The following is a 25850-nucleotide window of genomic DNA, read 5'->3' on the forward strand; positions in this document are numbered from 1 at the left end:
ATTAAAAAAAACCCAAAAAAACAAAACCAAAAAACCCCAACCAAACCGGAAAACAACAAACCCACTCGGTTTGACAACGTAAATTCTGCCACCTACTGACGATGAAACCTGCAGTTTACGAACAGGCTGAGAAAGGCCCGGCTCACACAGCTGCTGGTGGGTGGGCACTGCTTTAAATCCACTGGCACTCGTCGTTCACGCAGGCACTCTGTCTGCATGCTCAGAGCATAAAAGAGGATAGTGCAGCAGTGCATGAGAAGGATGACCAAGCCAGTATGTACAAGCCCAGTTCATTCATCACGCCGGAACTGCTGCTGCCTCTGGATTTCATCTTCAGAGAGCTCAATGAGCATATTTAGCTATTGGTTGCACAGAAACATGGTATGGGAAGATGGAAAGGCAGCAGACACTGATGTTCTTTCACAGTCCTTTGGCTCACTGGAGAATAATCAGCACTCTCCATCTTTAAAGTGTGTAAGCCACATAGCGATTTAATGAGATTTTGCAATTTCCTAAAATGTCAGATGACTCTGAACTGAGCCATACACAAAAAGGACATCATCTGAATGAGTGAAAATCATCATCCAGGGAAAATGTATGTACATGTCTCTATCCCAAATCTTCTCACCTTATTTTCACTGTCCTGTGTCTTGTGCACAGGTTCTAGGAAGAGACAAAGCATTTAGGGTAAAGGTTGCCTGCTGTTACAAAGGAAAACAGCAAATTGTGTGGCATTTAGAAACGTTTCAGAGCAAAATCATATGGGTTAAAATATTAGCTTCTACATATCTGCCCTGGAAGCATTCCTAAGCTACATAGGTATAAATTCCTGCAACAGTGTTAGCTACCACATTTCTTGGTAGCTACCTACAGTGAAATTGCTCTTCAAGCTTTTGTAAAGGGGGTGGCAAATGCATAGAAAACCACAGCTGAACTAACAAACAAGAACAATCTACGCTGCTTTAAAAGATGTGTTACTAAGTAATAAAGTCTGCAATTAATCATTGAAATCTTAGCAAGGACAGACTGCACCAGAATCCAGGCTTGCCATCTTCATCCTCCTTGTTCTAATGGCTTGAAAACCCTTTGTCCCTGACACAGACAATTAACTTAACAATTTGATGGTTTAACACATCAGTACCACAGTTAAAACATTTGTTGTCCCTCAAATGGTCTGAGTCACTAGGCCACAACTCAGGACTGGGTACAAGTTTTCTACTCCAGAGGAGGCACACTAGAACAGACAGATACAGACATGGTAACAATAAAAAACAACCATAATCCTAATGAAATAGTGCTAATGATTGATATCCTTGCCCATCTAGAAACTGACAGGGAGGAATAAACGCTGCAAGAGATATTTGGTGAGATAAAAGAAAGGAAAACACAAAAACAGCAGAAGCCAGCATCTTCTCTACTTACAGTGAGAGTAGGTCATCTGCCTCATCTTTACTGATGTGTTACACACTTTTTGCAACTTGCTTAATGACTTTCATGATGACTTATAGATCAAACCCTCCTCACAACAGAATGGATCTGCACTATAAACAAAGCATGGGTCCTTCTGCAAGCTCACTAGCTGAGATGGAGATTATCTATTTCTCCAAGAAATTTCACAGGAAAATCCAGTACCACAGAAGACTTGCTCTAAAGAAGGATGAAATGCAGTCAGCTCTCCTAATTCTTTCATAAGTTTGCCTACCCCCCTGATAAAGGTAGATACACTCATTAGAGAGGTGGAATAATTCCCCTCTTCCCTGTACCCTGCCACCACTTCTCAGCAGCAGAATATGTCCTTTGGAGATTTTGTGGAATTGTCTGATGAAAGCAAACTTCTGTGGAATTGTCTCTGATGTCCCTGATGAAATAAAACTTTACAGTAGGAAGACATTTATTTCAGGAAAGTCTCTGAGGTTGAGTTGTTTGGTAAATGTGATGGGATAACCCCTGAAAAAAAGACAGGTCTCTCAATCCTACCTGAAGCTATTAGTTTACCATCACTTTTACTGCAGTTCAGTTCTCTTGTTGTTTCAAGAAATATTTTGACTACGCAGTTCCTCACTGAAAAATGCAAGTTATTTGAAACTGAAACTTTTTAGCAATGCAGAAATCTTTCCCTAAATCTGTCTGAAATTAATTTTGATATCTGAAGGACAATATCTGATCTATACCAGAGTCTGTCCTTGGTCATTAGTCCAAGCAGAACTAACTGTTCCAAGAGTGAGGCATTAATTTGAAAAGCAAGTGAACAGCTGTGCACTACTTCCAACAGAATTTGCATTATCTCAGTAATTAAATGATTAACTAAAAAAAGCATGGGGGTTTATCTTATTAGAAGAAAAAATATGAAATATATTTATTTCCTACTGCAGAACAAACAGCTACAAAAGACAGAAATCTGTCTTTATGGCATGGCACTGTTTATTACTGTTGAGGTTTTGTTAAGCAAAGTACAATTTTAATGTAAATTTTCTGAGAACCTGTGTTTTCTCTATGTACTCATAAATCTTTCTGCCTTTCACTGTTTCCTTCATTTGCTGAAGGAAACAGTGTTTCTGTTTTGCAAGCACAGACTGGCCATACCCTCCAGCCGTCTCAAACACATAGCACATTAGGAAGCAGTAAGGGAGATGGGCTCGCAGCCAGGATCCTTATTATGGCTCCTGTGAGTGAGACTTCACCAACAAGGAGCTGAGATGCAGAAAGGCAAGTCTTAGTCAGGATCAGGGACAGAAACAGTGATCAGGTTGGACAGAGCATCACCCAAGGGAGACAAGGGGCAGGGCCCTCACCTCTGGCCTTCTCTACAACAGTGCTTACTAGGGAAGTAGCTGACCTTGGGCTCAGACAGCTAAACTTAACTCACACAACTAGACTTCCAGAATGTGGATGTGTGCTGGACCCTACCTACCAAGGATCTGACTCAAGAAGGGAGAGGTTTCCCCATCTACCTCTAAAATAAGAGGGTTTCTGGTAATGAGCTATTGCAAGCACCCATGTCAACAGACTTGCCTGGACTCTAAAATGTACAGTGTTCCCACAGCACTGCCAAAAAACAGTCTTCCACATTTAAATTTTTTCTGTCTTTCAGCTTGAAAACTGTCTCATGAAATCTTCTGAATTTCAAAGTGATACACTTCTCTCTCTTCCGCAATCCCTCCTACCAGAAACAGCTACAAAAGTGTTGATACCAGACACTGCATCCCGCCCCACAATTTTTCCAGTGCCATGAAAATTGATAAAACTGCTCTTTTGTGCCCAGGATCTGTCAGGGATTCTGTGGTCTATGCCCAGCTAGCTGACTTGGTCAGGTTTCTGGAACCTGGTCAGGGAGATAACAGGGACAGTGACAGGAAAAATAACAAAATCCTTTTCAGTCAGTTTTTAGCACTCTTTCCACATTCCTCCACCTCCTGAGCCTGTTGCCTGTGTCCCTTCACGCAATGTCTCAGTTCGGTGTCATTAATCACATGCTCATTAGTCCCGCAGCAGAAGTTAAACACTTGTGCTTGTCTGCCACGACTGAGAAGAAGCCACAGCAAAAGAGCTATTTCTCAGTGTCACCTGCTCAAGAGTGATATATCTTCAAGTGAAACAACAACATGTTTGGCTTGTCAGACTAATACCTACAAGCAGACTGTTGCTGCTTTTATTTTGGAAGTATTGTCCCACTCAGGAACTTACACTGTCAACAAAAGCATTAATAACAGGAAAAACAGGTGCAGGTGACAAGAGGCTGGAGTTAGAATCGTGTCACATAGAAGCGAAGAGCAACAAGAACATTCTGGAATACTGTCGAATAAATATTTTTGGGAAAGGCAGGGAAATAGAATTCCTGCAGACAAATCCTACACATTACAAAACAACTTATTACAGTATTTAGAGGGATATTTTGTCAAAGAAAAGAGATATAGCCAAAATGAAACTAAATAAACGTAAAAATAACATTGGCTGATTGTGTTCCTATAAAATACTTTCTGAGTTTGAATGAACAATCAGAAGCAACTGTACCTCTCCAGGTGAGCTATAACCTCTAGATAATCAAAGACCTGCTAATCAAAGATAAAGTGCTGACCATAAAAAATGCTCAAAGTTATCAGAATTTGCTCTTCTCAAGAATATTGTCAGCCAATGTTCTTTCTTTGGTGTTTATACAACAGTGGTTATTGCAGATGGGAAGGATTTTTTCTCCCATCCAATTTTTTTTGTGGCCTTAGACCCCAGAGCTAGTGGTATGAGACTGCATCAACTAACGCATGCCTGGCTCAAAGGACATGGGCAGCCTGACAGCTGATACCGCTCAGCAGACGGAACCTTTATTCACTGGAGAAAATACATCATTCACAGTACCATACTGGTCTCCAGGACCCACAAGGATGGAAACCCTCCAACTAGGCCCACAAGGTCACATAAGCTCTATCACCTGCAGTTATTTTCTCAAACAAAAGATGCACCTTTTTTTTTTTCCAGAAGAAACTCAATATTAACAGGAGCTGATGAATATGTAGAACTTATGAAAGTCCCCATATTTTCTGTAAGCCAGAAAAATTAACATAATACCATTTTCCAAACATTCTTTTCATCACTTACAGGCTTTCACTAAGCAAAGTACTTGTTATGAAGTTAAAGATAAGCATGTCTATATAGGGAGGAAACATGCAAGCTAAGATTGTCAATTTCAAATAAATCTCGATTCTTGTTTATACACATATGCTTACTTCTTTTTGTAACTGAAGTGGTGGGGCCATTGTATTAAAAGAAACTGCTTTTCAAATTTTTATTACTCTAATTTTAAAGGTAAATATGAGTGACTGAAGAACAACCAAGCATTGAGGCTGGGACCTTTACAAGCCACCTCAGAAGGAAAAAAATCCAGTGAAATTCAACAGGAAGGCCTCATTATCTTCTTTTGTTAGCTGTCACTGCCAGCTGTATTGGCTGTATATATACTGTAAGCTGCAGTATGGAGCTGAATTATGCAGTCCCCTGAAAGTCCCATATCTCTATCCACCTTTCTGGTTTAACTGAGCCTGAAAGTCTCAAAAGACTACTTTCAAGAACTCGCACACAGGACACACAGCAGTATTTTGAGCTCTATCAGCGTCTACTCACCTACACTGAGTATATGAATGAGTGTTTGTCTCTATAGTAAAGCACTCCTTGGTCTTCAGCCTGCACCCGAGCTGAAGGCAACTTCTGAGCCTATTGCAAATATTCAGCACAACCAATAGTCCAGACCTGTGCCAATCTAGCAATCATTAGCCTGGAAATTACTATAACTAAGATAAAAAAATCAGCCTCTGGAGAAGGATTTCTACTCCACCTCATATAAAATACTATGCAGACAGCCAAAGTATTACACTTTGAATATAGCCATGTATCCTTTCTTCTCTTGCTCACAGAAACAGCTGAACCTTCCTTGATGAGTGATTCCTAGCACAACAGTAAAGAGTGTAGAATGGAACAGTACCTCTTTCTGTTGCCCCTCTTCCCATCTTCCCTAAGAAAACAAATGGCAAGTCCCTTTAGCATAGTTTTTTCTAGGCATTGACTCTTCTCCAAGAGATTTACAGCAGTAGCCTTGTAAGAGATTTGTTGCAGGCAGTCCTCCATCTGTAGTCTTACATCCTCACTATGGGAGCCATAACTCTTCTGGAGTGAAATGACAGGAGATTGTAATAGCTCATCATGTATTATGATGGTACAGTCTCTACAGGAAGGATTGTTCTTGGCTTTGTATGTCTCTCTTGGGTAACACAAAACTTTATCAATAGGTTGAAATAAATTCTACAATTTTGTTTGCTATCATGCCATCATTGCACACCTGATCCACACACTCCAAACACACACAACAGCACCATCACAGGTATTTTAAAGAACCTTTTTTGAGAATTTTTGGATTCGGATTTTTGGATATTTTGGGGGCTTGGATACTGGATATGGAACATTTCAGTTGCAAATTGCTAGAATGATTCTGGCTCAGGCTGATAACAATGTAAATGTGTGACAGGTGTCTTGCTTGCATGAAATAGTCTATTCACACTGTTCTTCATGCACAGGTGATCTGACATCAGAATGAAGTCCAACAGGTATTAAATAGGGCAAAACCTCCATGCTCTAATATTAAAAGAATATCCATTTTACTTTCATTACAACATGAATGTACTACCACAGATACAAAGCAGGACTTAAACTAAATGTTTAAAAAGCCATTTTCCTAACACACAATAATTATAATCTTCTAATGAGTCCTGAATATTTTTGATAGCCTCCTATGGACAGGATCTCCACTATACACCTCTATCCTCTCACCAGAAAGTTACATCTCTAAGAGTATAATGGACCAAAATTTTGTTTCAGGAGTGGAGAAAGAAAATTTCACCTTCCTGATTTGTTCAAAAAGCCCTATGCTCTTTCTCTCTCCTTGGAGTCTCTAGTTTTAAATTGAAACAGACCTGATATGACTCATTTATGGGGCTCCAGTAAAAAGTAGAATCACAATGGGTTTTCTGATTTTTTCAGAGAGTTTACTGAATTGACCTCTTCTTCTGTGGTCAGACACGCAGCAAGAAGAAAATCTTAGCCTTAACTGGTAAGAACTCAGTCTTACTGAGCATTGTTCATCTTTTCTTAGTTAGCAATCAAAAAGACTGCAAGAATCCTACTATTCTAATTAAAAGAAGAATGCCTTGAATGTTTTTATTTTGACTGACAAAAATTCACAACTGACAGGATTTTCAGTATAGAAGCTGGAGTTTTGTTACTGGTGTCCTGTGTGATTTGACAGAAGCCTCAATGCTGTAGTTCCACAGCACTTAAAAATGTGCAATGGCATGGTTTAACTTTTCAGAAAGATGATCAGTTTCACATGAGTTCTGAGATATGTAGGACCACAGGGGTCTGAATAAGTCAGTGGGCTTTATCCCCTGCTCATAGACAGGCTGACAGCCTACTTGCCATGTGTTTGTTGCAATTCCTTCTCCTGATGCGCTTCCATTAGTATTCTGGTGAAATCAGCAGAATCACCCCTAATCCTGCATCGACACATGTGTATGACAGCTAAACCCATTCACTGGGCATATTGTGGAGAGAATACATGTGGTTCTGTATTTAAATACATTTTAAAAACCATAAAACCAAAACAACCAAAAAGGCCAAAAGCAAATAAAAACAACCTCAGGAATAGGGAGGCTAAGCACACTGGATGGGATTATTAAAAATTCATAGTGGTTGCCAAGCACATATAGATGCAGGTTTATTGGTAGGTGGAAGAAGTCAGCAGAATGATAATAAGTACAGTTTGCCAATTAGAAGAACTGTCTGTTGCACACACAGACTGCAACAACACATTGCGGGTGCAATATTCAGATTTTAGTCTGCACAATGCATTGCTCCCTAGTTCATTAATGGCAAGGCCAAGTTTTGCCTATGTCTTGATTGAGAATTTTGAGAACTGAGCCTGTTCAAAAATTCCTTCTCAAAATTCACACTTAAGAACACACAAATTCATATTTATCTAATACAATTTTAAAGGTATTTCTCTAATAAATATGGAACAAAAGATATAGATTATATTGTACTTTGTAAAATCCCTAGGTTTTAAAATATGGCTGAGTAAGGTCAAGATTCTGCACCTGCTGAGAAATGAAAAGGTAAATATTACCATATAATTAATGCTTCCTTCTCAGAATAGAAGCAGTTGGGACATAACCTACAATTTTCTAAAGCACTAATGGCATTTCTGTCATTCTAGGGCCTTCTTTCTGTCATTGTCTCTCTCAGTATTAGATGGTGCTTAAAAAACTCTTACCTATCATTTTGAGCCTAGCAATGAAATGAAAATACAGGTAAAAGCTCTTGGAGAGAGCAGAAGGGTGGACGCCAATCTGTTATGGAAAAACAGGTAGATTCCTATTAACAGTAAATTGGGGCAGTCAGATTTGCTCTTTAGCAGCTTGTGACGTAACCATGCCTTAGAGCCTATTACATTCAGATTCAGTAAGGTATCCAAAAAGCCCAATTAAAAAAATGCACTTAGACATACACTTGAAGTTCAACTTCTGTAATACTGAACTAAGATTCAGCAAGCCTCAGTTCAGTTCCTTCATGAAATGCTAATCCAAATAAATATAAAAGCTCATATAATTATGAATAAACCAGAATCTTTTAACTTTTCCTCTCCTTTGTGTGACTGACCAGACAAAGTACAGTAAAACTAGCGACAGTCAGGCAACTGTTGCTGCTGCTATTACTGCATCCCTACCAAAAACATAATTAATCTCCTTAGTCCAGAGGCAGAGATTCTGAGATTATTTCTAACACTCATATCTGTTCAAATAATTTCTACAGTTGTCATATATCTGCACTAAATCCCAGTTACCTACACTACAGCTGGTATGTTTACAAGATTTTTCATAAAGGCTCCCCTTGTCAACTCATTTTTTAATTTTTTAATCACTATCAAGTTATTATTGCCTCTCTGCAGCTGCACAAAGCTCTTCATTATTGGCTAGAATATAGGGTTTTAAGAGTCCACAAATTTGGGGGGCAGACATTTTTAATGTCATGTGTTTTTAATGCATTACTCTCTTCTGATAATCATGCTGAATATATTTAGTCTGCATGCAAAAAAGTAGGAGGCAGAATTTAATTTCTATGACAACGCTTTGAGGTCCTAAATGAAACTATTGAAGCAAATGTCCTAAATGAGTAGACTATTTAAAAAAAATTTATTTGGCCTGTTTAAGAGACTGGCTAAATAACATCTACGGCACAGACATAATTCTTCTGACACCCAAACAAACAGAAAAGAGAAACACTGAGACAAAAGTCAATTTTATAAAAATCAAAATGGAGGAACAGAGATTCTGATGGCTCCAAAATTACACAAGAATTGGCTACAAATTTTTGTTATCAATTACTGTGTCAGTCACAAAACAATCATTCCTGCTAGAGAGTGTTCCTGCAAAACATTTCTTTCATGGCCACATCTTTGAACACCAGATAAATATCTGGATAGAACAAGGTGGAACAATGAAAATAATAGCAATATACATGCAAAAAGGTAAGACACTATTTTAACCAGATACTACAAAATCAGAAAATTGTGATGTTACTGATGAGTCACCAACCTTGGAGGTATTTAAAGGATATGAAGGTGTGGCATTAAGGGACATGGTTTAGCAGTGGACTTGGCAGTGCCAGGTTGTGGTTGGACTCAATGATCTTAGAGGTCTTTTCCAACGAAAATGATTCCATGATTCTACTTGCCATTAAACTGACAAGAGCTAAAAAAACCCCAGTGTGATTCACAACTCACCCACATGTCAGTTTCTCAGTTTTCCTGGAAGCCTAACAAAACTCCTTTTCTAGTCACAAGGTCTCTTTTGCCTCATTCTGCCTGTAAAAGGATAATTTTATATTTAAGTCATTGCAACACTATTTCTAATCATGGATATTCTACTATATTAATAGAATAGTAGATAATTCTGCTACTGAGTTAAGATTCAGCAAAAAACCCCAAACTTTATACAGAGTATAGCTTCCTATGTTTAGGTTGTGCTCAAACACAACTGCTGGACCAGTAAACATACCTTAAAAGGGACTGAGGGTAGCCAATGTGACACTCAACTACAAGAAGGACAGGATGGAGGATCTGGGAAACTACAGGTCATGTCAGCATGACCTCAGTGCCCGGGAAGATTGTGGAACAGACCATGAGTTCTGGACATTCTTGATCACAGAATGGGCTGGACAATCAGGCAGTCAGGCCCAGCCAGCATGGGGTTAGGAAAGTCAGATCCTCATTGAGCAATATGATCTCCTTCTTCATTGACAAAGTGATTTCCTTAGTGCACAAGGGAAAGGCTGTGGGTGTTGTCTATCTGGACCAGAGCAAAGCCTTTGACTCTCTCTCCCATAGTATTCTCCTAGGGAACCCGGCTGCTCATGGCTTGGATGTGTGTGTTGTTTGCTGGATAAAAAATTGTCTGGAAGGCTGAGCCCAAAGAGTGGTGGTGAATGATGCCACATTCAGTTGGCAACAGGTCACTGGCCTTCCTGGGCTCAGTACTGGGGCCTGTGTAATATATTATATATCAATATACATGGACGAGGGGATCAAGTGCCCCTTTAGTCACTCTGCAGATGACACCAAATTGTGTGGGAATACTGACACGCTGAGGGTAGGCTGGTTCTGCAGAAGGATCTGGACACGCTGGATTGGTGGTCCAAGGCCAATGGTAAGAGCTTCAACAAGGTGCCAGGTCCTGCCCTTGGATCACAATAATCCCAGGCAGTGCCACTGGCTGGGGTAAAAGTGGCTGAAAGCTGCATGGTGGAAGAGGGCCGAGAAATGTTGAACATGAACAGGGCCTGAACATCATTCAGCAGCATACCCAGGTGGACGTGAAGGCCAATGGCATCCTGGCCTGCATCAGCAATGGTGCGGCCAGCAGGATCCTCGATCCACTGGTGAGGCTACACCTCAAGTTCTGTGTCCAGCTCCAGGCCCTGCAAGACACTAGGACACTGACACTGAGGTGCTGGAATGTGTCCAGAGGAGGGCACTGGAGAATCACTATCCTTCGAAGCGTTAAAAGAAGTGCAGAAATGGTGCTTAATTCTACTACAGATTCTTGCCTGCAAATGCATATGTACTACCAGCCCATACGATCAGGTCTTTTTTTCCTCTCAGCGGGCGGGCTCTCAGAGTCTTGGGCAGCCCCGCTGATCAGAGCTTGGTTTCCACACGCAGCTGTCCCCACCGCGGCGCGCACCTTGCCGCGGGGCGAGTGATGAGCGAAAGACGAGCCCTGAGCCCGGCCGCCTCCTCAGGGGAGGCACCCCGCCGCCATCACCACACCGGAAGCGGCGGCGGCACGGGGGCGGGACCGCCCGCCGGGCAGGGACCCCCCTCGCCGCAGTGCTCTGGCCCCGCCCCCACCAGGCCCCGCCCCCGCCAGGCCCCGCCCTCCCCGCGCGTCTGCTGGGGGGAGGAGGATGAGGGGGCGCCGCGGCGGCGTTTGTGGTGCAGCCGCGCTCGTCTGACCGGGCCCCGCGGTCCCCGACGCTTCCTCCGTGCCGCCCTCCGTCCCCCCCGCGCCGCGCCGCCGCCCGGGGCGGGGGAGTCGCGGAGAGTGGATGCCTAGCAGGCACCCACGGGGCAGAGACCAGCGGACGCCATGGGCTGCTGCAGCTCTGCCGCGCAGGTGAGTGGCCCGTGTCCCCCTCCCTTCTCCGACCCCACCGCCCTCCGCTGCGGGGCCCTGGCACACCTGCCCCTGGCCGCGCTGCCCGCCCCGCGGCTGTGCCTCCCGCTGGCCCCGGGTCTGCCCACGTCGCTGTCCTGTGGCTGCGCAGCCGCTTGTCCCCTGCGCAGTCGCGCTCTCTGGCGGCCGTGCATCCCCTTGTGCCCCTCTCAGCCCCGCTTGCCTCATGCCAAGCACCCCTTAGCTGCCTCCCACCACGGAGCCCCGCTTTCCTGTGGCAGTGCATCCCCCTCGCTACACCTGTAGCGCCGTTCTCCCGTGGCTGCGCACTCTCCTGCGTCCCAGTCTGTAACCACACTCTGTCGTGGCTGGGAACCCATTGCTTTCCCTCCCCACTTCACGCTCCTTCACCAACAGCTCTGCCCTCCCGTGACTGCGACCACCTTGCTTTCGCCTCTCGTAGCCTTGCTGTTTCGTGTCTGGGTACCTCCCCCATACATCCACTCGCCCAAAGCCTTCATGCACATGAACTGTGCACCTTTTTGCTCCCTCTGTAGCTGTGCTTTTCCCGCTCATGGCTGTTCACCCCCCACCATAGCCTTGCTCCTTACCATGCTACGCGCTTCCATCCTCTGCGTACTGTTCTGTGTGTTCCTTCTCCTGTGGGTAATTTTCACCTTGCCCCTTCTTCCCCAGCCTTTCTTTGGCCTTGCAATCTGTGGCATTCCCTGCTCCACTTCCCTGCCATGGCTGCAGCTGCAGACCTCCCAGTTCTCACCTGCCATCCTTGTAGTGCCTTGCACCACTTTGCTGTGATCCCCACCCCAGCTCCCCCCGACCTCAGTACCTCTCCCTAGATAGCCCTGCACTCCCTGCCCTTCCCTGCAGCATGTTCTCTGAGGTCCCTACTTCCTCACCCAACAGAGAGAAGCTATTCCGTGGGAGAAAAGTCATCAGGCCCAGGGCAGCCCTCAAGTCCACTGCCTCTGGAAAGGGAGGCAGTCCTAATCCCAGCCTCCTTCCTCACTCTATGGCCAAGGCTTCAGGTGCCTCCCTACATCCATTTCCCTGTGTTTGATTGGTCCCGTGCACATCTCTTGTTTCCGAGGTCGGTTTTGCTTTCTTCCCCCTCCCCCTTCTCTCTGTTTTGCCCGTACTGACTCCTTTTTTCCCCCCAGAGTGGTGCTGCCAGGCAAGGCACAATCGGGAGCTCCACCCAATGCTCCAGTTTGCGGCTCTGCTTCCCATTTTAACTTTGCCTTTGAACAACACAGCCAAAGCTATGCTGGTTTTTTGCGTGGCTCTTTTCTGAAGGCTGTAGTACAAACGATCACGACTGATGCCTTGGCTGTGCTTTGCTCGCTTGTAAATGTTAGTTTCCTTTGGCTGTATCACTTGCAGTGGCTGAATCGTGCTTCCAGCAGACTGCTTATGTGAGAAAGTCCGTTTCTGCTGTCCCAGATGACTCATCACAGAGATGAGTTTTTGTAGCTTATCCGTTCAGGCATACTTTTATTTTTATATAAGAGCTCTGTCCTTCCAATGCAGAACACTGCGGAGAGCTGTCCAGTTGCAATAGGAAACATCCTTTCTGTATAGCAAATATGCTGCAAAGAGGAAGGCAATCAGCCTTATGGTACATGAACAAATGGTTTGAATTAAGAGACTAACATATATGCTAAATGTTAGGGGCAGATTTTGAAATTGTTCAGTCACTGCAGTAACTACCAGAGGATATTGTGAAGTCTGTATTGCTTGAGGTTTGCTAAAAAACCACCAAAGCATGTTAGATAAACATCCGTCAGGAGTGGCATAAGGAAAGCTGATACAGACTTGGAGCACTGAGAGTGAAGATGATGTTTTGAAGTAATGTTTTCAAGTCTTTTCCAACCTTATTTTCTGTGATTTCTATGCAAGTGGCTTTTTTTGGAGTGTTTTCTAGGCCCTTTCTAGCTCTTCTGTATGAATTTGAATTGCAGTTCACCGTTCTTTTCTTAAAGGAAAATGCAGCCGTATTTGTGGGTAATGTTAGAGGTGAATTGGTCTGCATATCCAGCCTGTTTATGGGTTTCAGCTGACTGATTTTAGGTTTTAGTTAAATTTCTGCTGTGTTCTGCTGCTAGGTTGTATGATGTTCAGAGTAAACTTTTCATTTGCCTTCCTTATGTATGGCAAGATACAGTACAACAATTGAGCTTTGTACCCCATATACATATGAGGGAAGTATAAAGAATGACAGTTTATTTAATTTCCTAACTGTAAGTAAAGGTGTGTCTCCTCAGGAAATCCAAATCAAAGACTAGTTGCTGAATATTTTATCAGCAGTTTTGTCTGGTATATGGATTACAGAAACCTTGCTGTATATCATACAGCACTACATAAGGTCCTAATATCTGTCCTATCATCCCTTTTATCATGAAAAAAAAGCTGTGCTCCTCATCTACCATGGTCTTTGCATTTCCTCCTCTTACATTTTTCCTGGGCAGGGTTCCATCAGACATTCCTTCACATTTCCTCACCTACTTTTTGCTTCTCCCTTTGTGGTTTCATATTGGTCTTTGACATAATCTCTCCTCTTATCATGAACGCCTTCATTCCTTATGACTTTGTTTTTCAAGTAGATTTCTCATTAAGTTTATTTTTCAGCGTTCTGGCCTTTTTGATTTTCATCTGCCAATCCCCGTTTCTGTTTCTGACAGAAATTATCACTTCTGTTTTGATTCTGCCTACCATCTTATCTGATTACTGCATCTCCAAGTCCCTTTCTCAAGACTACCACCTTCTCCTCTCATTTCTGATAATTCATTTACCTGTGACTGAGTGTTGAACTGGATAGATTTCTTTGTTGTTTTATTCGTAGCTTTTATTTAATAATCAATTAGCCATTTTCCCCCCATATATGTTTCCCAGTTCCTTTGCTTTGCCAGCTCTCTATCTTAGGTCTTTTTCTATGCCTCTTCCCCAGCAGAATCTAAAGGTTTCCAGAGAAAAACCGATTAGAATTGACATGTTTACCTTTATTCAGCACTATTGATTGCTACTTACAGAGATGTAGTCTCATGTTTGTTTTCTGCTTTTTCTGCCTTTTTAACTACCCAAAGCCCCATTCATTCAGTTTTTCTCTTTTAATTTCAAATTTCAGGTTTTTACATCCTGCTGCCATCTTCTTCCCTTCCTAATTTTATTCTGAGTTGCTATTCTCCATCCTTAAAAATAACAGCACTCCAGTCTATCTCCCTTCTTTTCCAAATTCCTGAACATAGCAATGTATGTTTGTTGTCACACACTCTTTCCCCTTCATATTAAATCAATTCCAGTCCAGATTCTGTATTATGCTGAAATTGTCTTCAGTTTATATCTCTAAAGGCTTCTTGTGCCCAAGGTGCAAGGATTCCATGTCTTTCTCAACCTACTTGGTCTCTGTTGCTTTCAATAGCACATGTAATCCTCTAGCACATGATGTCTTATTCTCCCTGGATGTCTGCAGTGCCACAGAATTTTCTGAGTTGGAAGGAACCCCCAAGTATCATTGAATCCAGCTCCTAAGTGAGCGATCTCTACAGGGATAGCACTGCCTTCTACTCTCTGATTATTGTTTATTTGCCACTACTTCTGTCTGTGGTTATCCCTCCAGCCTTTCTCCCCTTTTTCTTCTTATTTTACCAAATTTATCAGCTGTATCTGTTGAGTCATGTTAAATTAAACTTGATGCAACCATACCAGACTTTCTTCCAGTTGAGCTAATCTTTCTGTTGCCCCACTGCTGTTTTGCCTGCTGAGGCAATTAGAACTGGAGTACTTCTTGTCAATTTATTCCTTATTTTCACTTTGGTATTCCGTTGTTGCACAAAGTTCTTTCACTTCCCCTGGTGTAGCATCTTCTATGATCTCCGCTATTTCTTTATCTTCCCAACTAGAATTCTTGTTTACTTGTTCTTCCTTTTCAGCGTTACCGGTTGTTTCTCCTTGGTGTTACCAGGATGTTATCATCTTTTTTTCTTTAGGGGCTCGTGCAATCCTGTACTTATTTAGGATCACTAAGCTGTCATTTATTTGAGCTTGTTGTCTCTTTACTACCACCATCTTGAACCTTGAGCTTATAGAGGAAAGCTTGTGCAATGTTGGCTACGTCTTAGTTGTCTTAAAGCACTCTTGTTTACCTGTTGTCAGTTATCATGAACAGATCTTCCTAAGATTTCTTTGAATTGTTTAGCCAAAGTGTACTATCCTATATAAGATTAAAACCTGTAAAGGAAGGGATGAATACTGAGGTGGGATTTCTGTCTCCTGTCTGGTATTGCTGTTACTTGTCAGTACCTTCCTGTTGTTTCAGCCCTCTTTTGGCCATATCTTTATGGCCATCATGAGGTGGGTGTTTTCACAAGAAGGGTGCTTCTGTCTGGATGCATCTCTTTTGTCATGGATCTGCTGTGCAACAAAGCTTTAGTTTCTTCTTAAGTTTTGATGGAGGTAACTCTAGTTTGAGTTTGTGGGGGTTTTTTTTGTATGTTTGTGCTGTTTTGGAAATTATCTTCTCTGCCTAAAGGTAGGGATCTTTTTAGCAAATAGTGCAGAAGTTCTGAGTTGTTAAAATAATTGCATTTCTTTCAAATCTTTAATTTTACTGAGGAAGAAAAATGGAGTTGAGTGCTGGTATTCTCTTCCCTGGCTTTTCATTCTTCTCCTTTTGCAATGATATTTTCTTTCATGTCACAGCATCAATCCATTTTAAACTGGATTTTAAGGAAGCAACTGTTGGAGTTCATCACTCTTCTGTTGCCACAAGTGTTAGGCTGTGCTGTAAATCTGAACTAATCCATACAGGGTTTTTGTTTCTTTTTAAGCAAGAAAACTTATTTTACAGTATAACTCAAATTGCTCCACTTATGTAATTTATAGCACAGTTCTGTAAAGTTTGCCTTGCTTTATCTGAGAGGACAGAAATTCATAGATGGTGAAAGGAAATGAGGTGTGGGGAGAGACAGACCTTAAACTGCCATCTCATGGAAAAGTTGTAAGACAAAATCTCTTCTCCCTTCCTGCTGTTCTACAATGGTAGTAGCTGATAGTAGTTATAAGGTGTTTGCTTTGGCAACATGTTATAGGCAACAAGGCAATTTATTGGAGTCTTAGTATTTGTGTTACTATTAGAAAATACTCTGTGTGTTTATTTATACAGCTTTTTACGTTAGTGACTTTATCTACTATATGTGTGAGAGAAGCTTGAAATATTGCTGGAAACTGGAGGCATGACTGGGAAAAACAAAGCACATTGGTGGTTTTAGTGGTGACCTTGGTTTTTGAAAGACTGTAAGAATTTCCCGTTATAAGAGGAGACGAAGACAGATTATCCCTTAACTTTCCCTTGAGCATTTGCTATCAAAACAACATTTAATAAATCTGGAGTTCCTAATTTTTTGCAAAATTGAGCAGTTCTGATGGAATACCTCTTTCGACTATTATGGCCAATACAGATTACTAATTGTACATCAGCTATATATCTTTAGTTGTCAGAGGTTCTCACAGTCAAATGAGTTTGAGGGGCATCAAAACATGCCTGTTTCATTCTGGGCCATGGGTATTGTCATGGAAGAAGACCAGACAAATAATTGTGTTGATGAAGGGAAGCAGAATGAATTATGACTTCTTCTTCCAGGAGATAGAAAGCTCGATTTCCCTTTCAGTATATTGACAGTAAATGAGTCTTCTGTTCTAGTATCTGGTAAGCAGATATGGTAAGAGGGATGAAGTGTACAAGCAGGATCCAAGAACATGCTAATGATAAGGCATCTCATGGAATTTCTTCTTTATTTCTCATCTGTAAGCTCTGTTACTTTCCTGTGAAGCATGAGATGTCCTTTTATAAATGCTGTCACAAGCAACTGCACAACCTGTGCAAGTAATTCCTTTTGATCTTAACACAGAAATATTTCACCTACATAGATACTTGTGAGTACTCTATAAAATTCATTGAGTTTTTCCTACTGAAGAGTACCCTTCAATTGTATCACTTCTTAAAATTTGTAGGTAGTGAGTTGTTTCCTTTACTTTGTCTCTCCCAGGGTGACTCAGAGGAGGAATTCACAGCTTTGCCAACTAGGGGCAGAGCTGGGGGTCCCGTCCTCATGAGAGCAGGGGGCATAACCCTGTCTTTCACAACTTTCGAGTGGCTCCAGCCAGGGTCTTGGCCTTAGCTGAATTCTTCTTGCTTAGGGTGAGGGGCATCAAAGGTTTTCAGCATCTCTGCAGGCTTGGTACTCTGTTCCTCAAGTCCAGACATCACTCTAATCTCTTAATTCTGTATTGGCTCGTTGTTTTTGGGGTCTTTTCAGTAAGTTTGGTGGAGTAGCCTCCCATGGCATGCTGGTCCTGACGTTAATTTTGCATTCTCTCTGATGCCCCCCGCTATGTCACTTCCCCTCACTGTCCTTGCTCTGAAGGCAAGCTTTGGCAGTAACTGCATGTCTTTTCCGTATTTCGGCTGACTAGAATTTTTGTGCTTATGAACTTAGCTCTGTGATTCCTTCTGTGAAAAGTAGAACTTACAAACCAGTTTAACAGAAACTATGTCTTTGGTATTTGTATCTTTCCCCCTCTGAAGCAGCCTTTAGAAAATTGCGTAAATTCTACGCTTATCTTCTAAAAATGGTTATGCAGTGTTGTCAGGCTACTTCTACCTGTTGACTAAACTGATTACTAATTTTTACCTTTGTTTTATGAAACTGTACTGAGAGCTTGGTTATAATTTTTAGAGAAGGAGTTTGTGTTGATGGTTAAGGTTCTAATAAGGTTCTTTTAGGTCATTCTACCACTTTGACATTTCCCAGACTTATGCAGTAAATAAATGTCATTGTATTCATTGGCCTGCTTTTGCTAGGTCCCTTCTTTTTTTTATTCGTATGTTTTTTGGTTTCTTGTTTGTTTGTTTTGGGTTTTTTTGTTCTGCTCTTTTAAATCTTCTAGGTAAGCAATTTCTGATGTGCAATAGAAGTGTATAATTGTATGTCAAGAGCATCTGTATGTATATTTAAGAAGAGATAAGCGTCCACTTCATTTTGAAGTTCAGCTTTACAATCCAAAAATTTAGTTTTCTCTGCTTTAATATTTCAACACCCAGTATACAATGCATTATAAGAATAGAAGATGATTGCTGGTATATTGGAAAGCTGATGCCATACTGCATTTTTATATGCTAGTTTCTGGCAGCTGCTGTTTTTATCAGTAGTGTTGCTAGACTATGGTGGAGAGCATGATGAGCAGAACATGTTGACTTGTATCTGATAATATATATTGTGCCTGCTCTTAATTAATGTAGTTAAAGCAGCTGTCTACAAGCAGAAATGATCACTGGCCCTTTTGGTTTGATTTTGTTTTAAATTGAAACCACTCTTGCTGCTCTCCAGATATATTATTTGACTGAGGAAGAGACCTCTGAATGTTGTATGCAGATCTACAGAAACAAAACAGGAAAACCATTTAAGTACTTTGTTCAAGGTCACGGTAACTATGTCCTGCAAATGCTTTGTCAGATTTCCCATAGTTTGCAGTGGAAAACTGGAAAATTATTGCCTAGTTATAAGGAAGTATGCTTACGCACTAAGCTAAGGGCATGACATATTTCCTTTTCCATTCTCCTCCCACTTTTTCTTATATAAATCAGATAGAGCTTTCTTAGTATTAGTTCCTGTTAATCTAATATACTTTAAGTGTCCTCAAGTGCTGCCCTCTTATTATGTAATCCTGAGTGTTTTTCTTTCTTGTTATGCCAGAATTTTGAACCTGTAATTCAGGAGTTTGTGTTTAAGCAGCTTTGAATTTCACTTGGAAAATACATTTGAATATAGGATGCATTTTGAGGGAATGTGTATAAAGCTGCTATGAATGTCCCTGTAAGTGACACCACTGTTAGTTCTCACAGCAGTGTCGTGCAGGCCATGAGCTCCTAATGAGCAGTGATTTACATGAAGACAGTGTGAAGAACAGGGGCAGTATTTTGCATGCAATGTCCTCCACATCTCATGTGGAGGCCAGTAACTGGAGAGTTCTGCCCTGGGATTCCTGGTGGATTTTTTGGATGCATCTCGATGTCCTGCGATAAAGCTAACATTTGAAAGTAAAGTATGTTTTTAATTGCATGTTTTGCTAGTCATAAGTTAGAAAATATTTTGTAATTTACAATTTTAGTCTGTAGAAGTCAAAAAAATTGAAATTCTGTGAAACAGGTTGATAAACAGGTAGAAGATTCAAATGTAGTGCAGTAACTTGGTATGTGCAAAATGTCTTCAGAAGTGAAGAAATGTTTTGGTTTTGTGGTTTTGGGAGGGTGGGGTTGTAGGGTTTTTTGGGGTGGTTTTGGGGTTTGTTTTGGTTTTGTTGCTTTAGGTTTTTATTATTGTTACTGGTTTGATTTTGTTTGCATGACTGATTTTTTTATTAATGATTAAGAACTGTGGAAGTACCAAAATTGCATTGAAATGGATATTTTAAGCCCTTGAAAAATATTACTGTGATATTTGTAAAATATCTTTATTTATTGCTTATTCAAAATGTATACTTCATGTTTAATGAAGAAACCACAGCTAAATACTTTTGAGGCTTAAAAACAAGGCTTTTGTCTGATCTCTAAACTTCAAAACTGCAGCAGGTGTGCTGATCATGTCAGCTTTGTTTAATCAGCTGTGTTATGTTTCAAGATAAATATTTAAGTTGTTGATTGAGGTGGAGGTATGTAATCAAGGAAGTTTGAAGCCATGTTTAGTATGAATTGACTAAAGATGAATGGAAGATGATCTACAACACAACATATGCTACATTAAAGATTGAAGTCCCCATGTATGAGTTTTCAGGGTAAACATCCTTATATTACACCATTAGTAATACTGTAAGTGATACCTTACGTGCTCTCAATTTTGTTTACCTTATGTTAAAAACTTATAAATACTATTGGTGCTATTAGCAAAATAGAAGATATAGAAGACATACTGAATTAATGGTATTCTTAATATCTGATAAGAAGCAAAGGATAAATTCATTACCTTTTGGTGGATAAAGCAGTAGTACACCATCAGAAAACTTCTCGTAGTATTATTTTTGTGTTTCATACTTAAAACGGGCAGGTGCATCTTTTCAGTGACAGGGCATTGGAGAACAGATGGTGAATTGTGAAGTTGTTAGGAAAATAAGAATGTGCGTGCCTAGATGTAAAATACAATAAAATAAAATATGGCTCTAGGTCCAAAGTGTGACTTGTGCCTGCTTTGCAGTAAATTGAGAAACACACTGGATTGTTGCTGCAGTGTCAGATTTCTTTAGCCTGACCAGCTCCTGACACCAACAGCGAGAGTGGGCCGCCCCCAGAAAGCTGTCGAATCCGGGGTGCTGCTGTAGGGCACAGCTGCTCTAGGGCACAGGTGGACTGCGCTGGGGGTAGTACTGCACCGAGGGCAGGGACAAGGAACGGGGAGAGGTCTTCTGTATGTTTTCCACTCCAGATTACGCCCTGCAGGGTCTGGGACAGAAAGACACTGACTTAAGGGCATTCATCAACTTATAAGTGGAGGGAGGTCCCAGGGGAGGATACAATCTTTAACCAACCGGGAGAAACTAGGGGTGGAACATAAGGTGGGGAACACAATGTTTAAACCAATAGGGGACTACAGGGGAGGAGAACTTAAACAAACCAGTGGGGTTTCGAATGATGTAAAATTGATAGGGAAGTTTCTAGAGAAAGCGGCGGGCTTGGGGAGGGATTGACGTTCAATGGGAGGAGGATCAGGGTACAAAAGGGCAGGTTTTTGGGGAGATGGACAACTAGGGCAAAAACCAACAACACATGGGGAAAAGGAACAATCCATTAGTAATAAAATATGCTATAACAGTACTAAATAGGAAGGATTCTAAAACTGACTGCTAGAACTGCATTACAATCAAAACCACACACTGCAACAGTTTGTAGTGAGATTGAAGCAGAAATTCCACAAAAATGGAACTCTGGACTTCACTGTGAGTTGCATGTCCTATTATGGAGTCCCTTTTGGAATTACCCCAGGGTGTTTTGGCTTCTTTCTAGAGATGACTGGGACATGCTGCAGTAGTGTTACAGTGACAAGCTCTTTTGTCCTTTAAGCAGGAGACATTGCTTCAGTTGTCGAAGTCTCTGGCAACTCAAGATTCTGCCTCCCATGAGAATGCAACCATTAGCAAGCTCTTTGAGGTTGGTATAGTAGTTCTCTTCCCCAGAGGTAGATCTGGGCAAAGTCTACTAATAATTATTTTAGTGTGTTTATGCAGGTCCTCTAATTGATACAATGTAGTTCATTCTTCTAGGGAGCTGGTATAGTTTAGTAGTGTAAAAGTTTGCACTTGCTGGTGTGTATTCCTGTTCTAGTAGTAGTGGAGGTATACCAATAATATGCTGTACAATAAACAAGTTTTATTGTGAACCTGAGAGATTGTCTGAACTCATGACAGAGTGCTGTAAGGTGCTGTTTAGTGCTTTGTCTGAACACCTTATAGGTCAGCTACAGGAAGTCTGTAGGGAATGGTGAACATTTAACTGAGTCAGCTGTGTAAGCGTTCTTAGACTTCCTGATGGAGTAAGCTAAGGGTTTTCTGTAAAAATATAACATGGTTGGTAATGTCATGAACTGAAAATAGGCTTCATTCTTCAAGACTTTGTTCTGCACACTTAAATAGTAGACTCACCACATGAAAGTTTTATACTAGTTTAATTTTTATTTTTTTCAGAAGTGTACTTTGTGTGGATTTCAGTGTGTGCTTGGGGTCAGGACTCGTGGTTTCTTTCTCTTCACGCTCTAGGATTGAGGTCTGTTCAGAAATGGAAGAAGTTTCATTAGGATAGTATGCAGCTGCTGCTAATTCTTTTAAAAGATGCATAGTGTGGAAAAGTCTGCCATGTCTTGGACAGAAAAATGCCGTATCTGTTAGACCTCTTGCATTGGAAACAGTTTGGTAAACTAGTAAATTATGGCTCATCTTATTTGTAGGTGGAATGCTTCACAGTAAAGGTCAACATGTGATTAGTACTGTTCTTTAGCTTGTAAAGATGTAAAATGGGTAAAATACCATGTCCTTAAATGACTGTTAGGAAACACCAATAAATGTTTCAAGAGCTCTTTTTCTTCTGTGTGGGTATGTTTCAAAAGCATTTGAAGGTGCAGGGTTAAACTTGGCTTGCAGGACAGCTTCTGAACTGGATGACTTCTTGGTCATCACCTTTTTAATTTGGCTTGTCCATTTCCCAAGGAGCCATGCCCTTACATGTCATTTGGTGGTATGCAGCAATATTGCAAATGGATCCTCCAGTTTTGAAGAGTTGAACTTGCATCATAGGTGTAAAAATGTATATATTCTATACTCAAAATGCTACCAGAACAAACCAAATGCTAATTATATGATCAGTTGAATCACTGGTACTTCATCAGAACCAGTCTGCCTTCTAGGAAAGGTGCATGTTGCAGGACTTTGGCAGTTTCCACAAAATGTGCCCATTGAGAATCGTTTTCTGCCTCTAAACGCCATTTATTAATGCTGTTTGCACACTGTGGCTGTTTGTCTTTTATGAAGACAGCCACACAATAATTTCTGAACTCTAATTTAAATAAACAAGGAGCAGTTATGTCTATTTACTCTTCTGTATTGAATTACTGTTGTATGTATTCTGAGTCAGGATGTTACATTAAGGTGATGAAACAACAGAGAATTTAAAGGAGATGTAGTTAGATTAATATGGTTCCTGGGATAGGGTTTTGTAACAAATTATCTCAACATCAGTGGAACTATTAAATGACGTTGTGACTTTATTCTTACAACCTTTGTGTTCATATACAAGTTGGAATAACCCTATACTCTCCAGCTGCTAACTTACACTCACTAGCTAAAGTGGAGCCTAGGGTCTGACCTGCAACTCCTTTTCATCCAGTGGTTGTAACTCATTCCAGTTATTCACTAGGTTGTCCTTAATTCAGCCCACCTCCCTTACTAGCACCTGAATTTTCTTCTTCTTGAAACGTGTCATCTGACCACCACAAGACTTTTTCTTTCTGCTTCCTGTACCATCATGATGTTGCAGCATCATCAGTTGATAGCAGATTCCATCTTTATCTTATTCACATCTTTGCTACTTACCCACAGCTTGATTATCTCTATATGTAGTGCTGCAGATGTTCCCTAATAGGCCTCTCAGTTTAGTCTCATCACTCCCAAATTTTACATTGCATGAGACATGTTGTGCTCAAAATAAATTCTCTGTAGCTCCCTGCATCTGTAGTCTCCTGTTAAAAGGCAGTGTTTTTTCATCTTTTTATGCTCTTATATGGGTTTCACTCTGGTTATGGCATATGAGTGCTTGTATGACAGCATCCAGTACTGCTATTACAGTTAACAGTGAAAGTGGTTTTGACTATGCTGGTTCTGGCAATTCCTATACAGAAGTATATTGTAGTGTGCAGAGGAGACCTATTCTTTGGTGCTGGAAAGGTATATTTTGTAAGTGGCAGCAAGAAAGAAATCTGGAAGAGGGGTTTCTGGTTTTGTTTTGGAGTGATTGGATGCAGTGAATACCAAGAAAATAGCCTCTTTTTATTTTGTATTTGCATGCAAGTACTTTTAGTCCTGAGAATGTGTAGCTCTGAATTCAGCTAGAAAAAACCAGTAGTTAATGTCCTGACATTCTTCTCACTTCCTCTTCTGCAAGAGAAGTCTTAATTGTAGACATCCAGTTTTAAAGCTATGTAGTACTAAAACACAATTGTAAGATTGCGGCACCTGAGGGTTTTGATTTGGTTTTGAGTTTGCTAAGTCTTGTGCAAAATGGACAGATGTAAACTGCTGAACACAATTATTTGTGTTCTTGAGTAAGTAATTCATAAAATCAGCGCAGAAAAGCTGTTGTGAGCAGGAAATGTTCCCAACCTGGAAACTTGTGTTGGACAGAAAGACTGATTTGCCATCCTTCCACTTCTGACTGATAGCGCTCCAGATTCTCTGCTTTCGTGACACTACATGCTTTGTTAATGGCGAGAATATCCTTAGAGAGCATAGTGTAAATTATGAAAGCTCTGTTTTAAGGGAAAACTTGAAATGAATCAAGGAATTTCCAATTTTTCTTTCTCTAGCTTTCTTGCATAAGCAAATATTGCAGGCTCCTAATCTGGAAGAAAAGCTAAGAGTATAAGTGCTGATTTAGGATTTCAGGCAAAGCATGTCTACTAAAATGTTATGGCGTTTCAGTCACAATGGATACAAAGCATAGTTTACAGACTGCAGAACAAACAACATTTGTTAGACCTTATATTGACATAGATTAACAATTTATGTTGCCAAAGCATGAAAATCAGTCTGAGTAAATGCCTAAGGGTGTAGAGTAGACAGGGAGCAGTCACTAGAGAGATACAGACACTAACATCAAAGACAAGGATAAAGGACTGTGAAGCTATGGAACATGATTCATTGGGAATCCAGAATACAAGGAAGCAACTGGGAGGAAAACAGTACACAGATAATGGTGGCTAGCTTGGATTTTAGTGAGATCTGAGGACAAGAAAGATTGCACGGGCTACAGAAGAGAGGTGTTGTTTTAAACATATAAAATTTCATACCTTGTTACCATGCTAGGTCGTTAAATTTTAAGTTAGTGAGTATCTAGTACCTGTTGAGTTTCCTCCTGGGATACTTTTTGTTTAGAATACCTTCTGGTTTTTAATTTTTTTTGGTAGGCTTTTTTTTTTTTGGGTGATTTTTTTTGTTTGTTTGTTTTTTGGGTTTTTTAAAATTTTGTTTTGTTAATGCTTTCTTTAAGTTGTTTTTGGTTTTTTTTCAGCAGAGTAAGAACCATAGGCAGAGAATTCATTTATCTGTATAACTTTCTGACTATGTTGTATGTTACAACATTTCAAGTTTCTTTTTGATATATAAATTGCAGTCCACTTAGTAAGTAAAATGGATTACTTAGGGTAACTGTGACTAGTCAGACAACCGAAATCCTTGCCAGAGCTATTCTAGAGGCTTTTAAAAATCCTATTAAAAGATTTTGTATGCAGATGGTAGAGAGAGGATTAAAAAAAACCCAAACCAACAAAACAATCAAAGCACACTCTGCAGTGCATTTTGCTGCTCCCTTTTTTGCCAACGGCAATTTGCTCTTAAGACAGCAGCTGTAGCTGAAATTTACCTCTGCTGTTTGTAAATAAATTTCTAAAGAATCTAGAGTTCTTGGAGTGAATTACAAACAGGAAGCAGGAAGCCTTGCATATTTTATGCAAGTATGATTATGCTAATTATAGCAACATATAAATGTCACAATCTTGTTGTAAATGTTAAGTTCCAAGACTGTTAGTTAGTGTGAACTGCCAGGATAAGAAGATTTAGTTTTGCTGAATGTGGTTTATAGAGTGCACAATGTGACCTTTTAGCACCCCTAGTGTCTTGTTATTAAGTAAAATCTAAAGAAGTTTTACTGATCAGGACCAACAGTGAATTTGCAGTTTGAATTCAAATAGTATTTATCACATCTGTAAAACTATATTCATCTGTAAGTGTAACTTCCTTAATAAAAGTTTGCAAAAGTAGCTTGGAATTCTCTAATGTAAAGTTGGACTACTTATAAAACTCCATTTTTTT

At 40.6% G+C, this 25850-nt stretch overlaps 1 protein-coding gene across 2 annotated transcripts in view; it reads left to right on the plus strand.

The window, feature by feature from the left end:
* The first annotated feature begins 11104 nt into the window (after nt 1-11104).
* The window catches only part of SLC44A1 (solute carrier family 44 member 1), a 67788-nt gene continuing 53042 nt past the window's right edge, over nt 11105-25850 (plus strand). For both annotated transcript variants that reach the window (XM_054282051.1, XM_054282043.1), the window contains exon 1: nt 11105-11210. In XM_054282051.1, coding sequence (XP_054138026.1) covers nt 11184-11210 — 27 coding nt within the window. In that variant the 5' untranslated portion in view covers nt 11105-11183. The remainder of the gene's footprint in view (nt 11211-25850) is intronic.

The sequence above is a fragment of the Melozone crissalis genome, unplaced genomic scaffold (genome assembly GCF_028551555.1).
Source record: "Melozone crissalis strain CALT ecotype California unplaced genomic scaffold, PUWL_Pcris_2 ptg000005l_1, whole genome shotgun sequence".
NCBI lineage: Eukaryota > Metazoa > Chordata > Aves > Passeriformes > Passerellidae > Melozone > Melozone crissalis.